At 33.7% G+C, this 2,937-nt stretch overlaps 2 protein-coding genes across 2 annotated transcripts in view; one reads left to right on the top strand and one right to left on the bottom strand.

Annotated features, from left to right (window-relative positions):
* The window catches only part of LOC119594072, a gene marked incomplete at its 5' end in the record, with an annotated part of 3,690 nt that extends 3,138 nt beyond the window's left edge, over positions 1-552 (top strand). Inside the window, 2 exon segments of the mRNA XM_037943115.1 lie at positions 76-159; positions 269-552. Coding sequence (XP_037799043.1) covers positions 76-159; positions 269-406 — 222 coding nt within the window.
* The window catches only part of LOC119594267, a gene marked incomplete in the record, with an annotated part of 40,083 nt that overhangs the window by 15,446 nt on the left and 21,700 nt on the right, over positions 1-2,937 (bottom strand).

Raw genomic sequence — 2,937 nt, 5'->3', positions numbered from 1 at the left:
CCTCCTTTACTAAAGTAAATGATACATTTATCTTTACTAGTAAATATATTACATATTCTTTTTCTTTATTTTCAGGCGTCACATTACATTGGCCTTGGTTGCAATGTTGTTTTATGTATACAGATGTTAACAGCAGATGCAACTATCTGTGGAGAACAGGTCAGTGATAAGATTAGTCTCTTACCCAGAAATGACATAATGTTAATGCAATAAAAGTTAAATATTCAGTATATCATGTTTTTCTAATTTTGCATAATTTCCCCCACAGTTATCTCGAACTGCAGTAAAGGACTACAACCGAGGAAGAACATATCTCATAGATCAAGCTAACAAAGAAGGGATTCTAATCTTTAAAAACATCCAGGAAGCTGTTGAATGTGTTATAAACAAATGTCGTACAAGATAGTCAAGCCGAGTTTTTATGGTCTGTGATCAGAGAAAATTAGTGCATAAAGATACAAGTAAAACTTACAGGAAGATTCGAGAGGCATATAATGGCCGTCTGTATGTTTTTATGGATGATTGAATGGGAAGCATTCATTTGCTGAAGCACTGAAATTCTCCATGGTAGAAAACTATGCGTTAGAAAAGAATTCTTTTGAACAAGAATTTCAATGAAACCTAACAAGTGGAGCAGCTAGATTCCCAGAAGTTCGTGTCTCACACAAACATATGCAGGTGTTGATCACCACCCCATTTCTGTCTTGACAGGTGTAGATGAGTTTATTAGGTGTTGAAAAACCATTGTTTACTGGTGTTGGTGAATTTCAACTGTAATATATCAGGCTTTTTCAGTTGTATTCATGAACATTAAACATTTGTAGACTTGTAAGAAGTTGACTTGTTTCTGATATGAAATCCAGTCATGGAGATGTGCCACAAGGAAAAATTCATTGTGGGCTTCATGAGTGCAGCTTAAGCTAATTCCAACAGTGCAGCATAAGAAGAGCGCGCAAGAATATGAAAAGCAGAAAAGATAATAATAGTCATTAATAAGCTTCAAGGGCAGAACTGGCAAAGTGTCAGAATAAATGCCTTTATAGTCTCTTCAAAAAATATTATGTGCATTCAAGTTACAAAGGAACCTGGACTGAACAAAAAGTGAGGTGAATGATTCCTCTATGGAACTATAGAGATTGAGTTGAAAGAAACTGATAAATGTCATCAAAAATCAATCATGAACTCCCAAGTTAGAGTATAGGACTTCCTATTGAGTTTATTACAGAAATCTTATTTGATTGGCCAAGATTTTCAAGTGTATGATAAATCCATTGCTAGAGATGGAAGTTTCTGATCACTCTTGAGGGAGTATGGAAGTAAATAGGGTTTTAACTAATTTATATAAAATACTCATGTAGGTATCTCGTATGATTTATCGTAGTTGCTTAAGAAATCTTGTGCCAGTGAAAAAAGATCCACAGAAAGTGGGGATAGGTCAAGTTGCAGAAAGATTAGCTAGATATCAGTCATGAGACAGGTAGCAGACAGTGTTGGGTCTCCTAAAGTTCTGAAGTGAATCATTATTATTTAAAGGAAAGTACAGCCAGTTTTCATCTTTTATTTTGTGTAGTCCTAAGGATTGGGATTGCTAAACTTGTCTCATGTCATTAGCTGGTACAGGAAGACATCTCAGGTTTGCAGATGATTGAATGTCATCGTCGTTATTGTTTGTCCATTCTTTCAGTAAGAGTGAGAGTGAGTCGGCCTCTTTTAACATTTGGTTAGAAGCTTAAGTACAAGCTCCCATGTCAGGAATATCCCCAGTGTTGGATGCAATATTGTGTTTTTGGGTATCTTGAAGTGTCGCAGGCACATTACTCAGTGTTTAAGATTCTCACAAGGTTGTACAACTTCATACTGCATCACGTTTCAATACATTCCCTTTGTGAAGTGTTTTAATGGTGCATCTTTAATCTTATTCTTTTCTTTCTTTTAACTACAAGGATTACAGATAGATGGCAGCTTTTCTTTGATAGCCTTTAGCATGAATGCTCATATGATTTAGCCATAACCACTGTCATTCCATTAATAATGTGCCTCTGTTGACAGTGGATAGTTTAGTGTATACAGATAACCCACCGCAATTTGAATATCTCTCAGTAAATCAGCTATTTTCCTGAGATGGCTGGTTATGTGGTATTCAAAACCTTCAGTCGTAAAGCTTGTTCAATCAGTTACACTGACAATCTTTAAAGGAGATATTTTCATAATTGCATGCACTAATATATTTCACCCACAATGCTCTGCATATAAGGTATGTGAGTCTGTTTGTGCATTTCTGATATTTTGTGTCATCCATTTGTTCTTGGTACAGAACTGTATCATTAAAAAACTCTTCTTACTCATGCATTGTCATTTGATGTTATTCTTTGTAGACAGTATTGGTATTCTAAAATTCACAGAGACTGCCATCATAGTTTTGTATATTTGTTGTCATCATCAAAATGCACAGATGTCACATTTACATTATGTTAAATTTGAGTATAGTTGAATATATAGTTTCTCAGTCTCAAATTTCCTCTCTTTAACATTTTCCAAATCGACATCTTTGTTGAATCTCCACTGCAGGTCAATTAAAGAGCAAAAACATTGATGTAAATATTGTAAATAAATTATTCATAATGATGAAACTAGACTTGGTAGAGGATTGGTTCACAGTTTACAGCCTCACTTTAGTATGTCTGATCAGTGAGAAAGCTAGCCTAATTTTTCCTCCATTTTTTCTGAAAATAAAATATGTAGGACTATGCCAGTGTTATAGGCTAAAAAAAAATTGAAGTTAAAAATATGAAAGTAAGTTCACTAGGTAGAAAGATCAATTTACTATACATAAATTTTTATTTTTATAAGATTTAAAGTATATATCAATCATTATATTTTTAATTATAATTTTAATATGGTTGGAGAAGTCTATTAATTAAATATTATAAGGTATAG

Source organism: Penaeus monodon, chromosome 33, assembly GCF_015228065.2.
Source record: "Penaeus monodon isolate SGIC_2016 chromosome 33, NSTDA_Pmon_1, whole genome shotgun sequence".
NCBI classification, from domain to species: domain Eukaryota; kingdom Metazoa; phylum Arthropoda; class Malacostraca; order Decapoda; family Penaeidae; genus Penaeus; species Penaeus monodon.
Note: the sequence above shows the minus strand (reverse complement) of the source record. Positions and strands in the feature narration are given on the sequence as shown.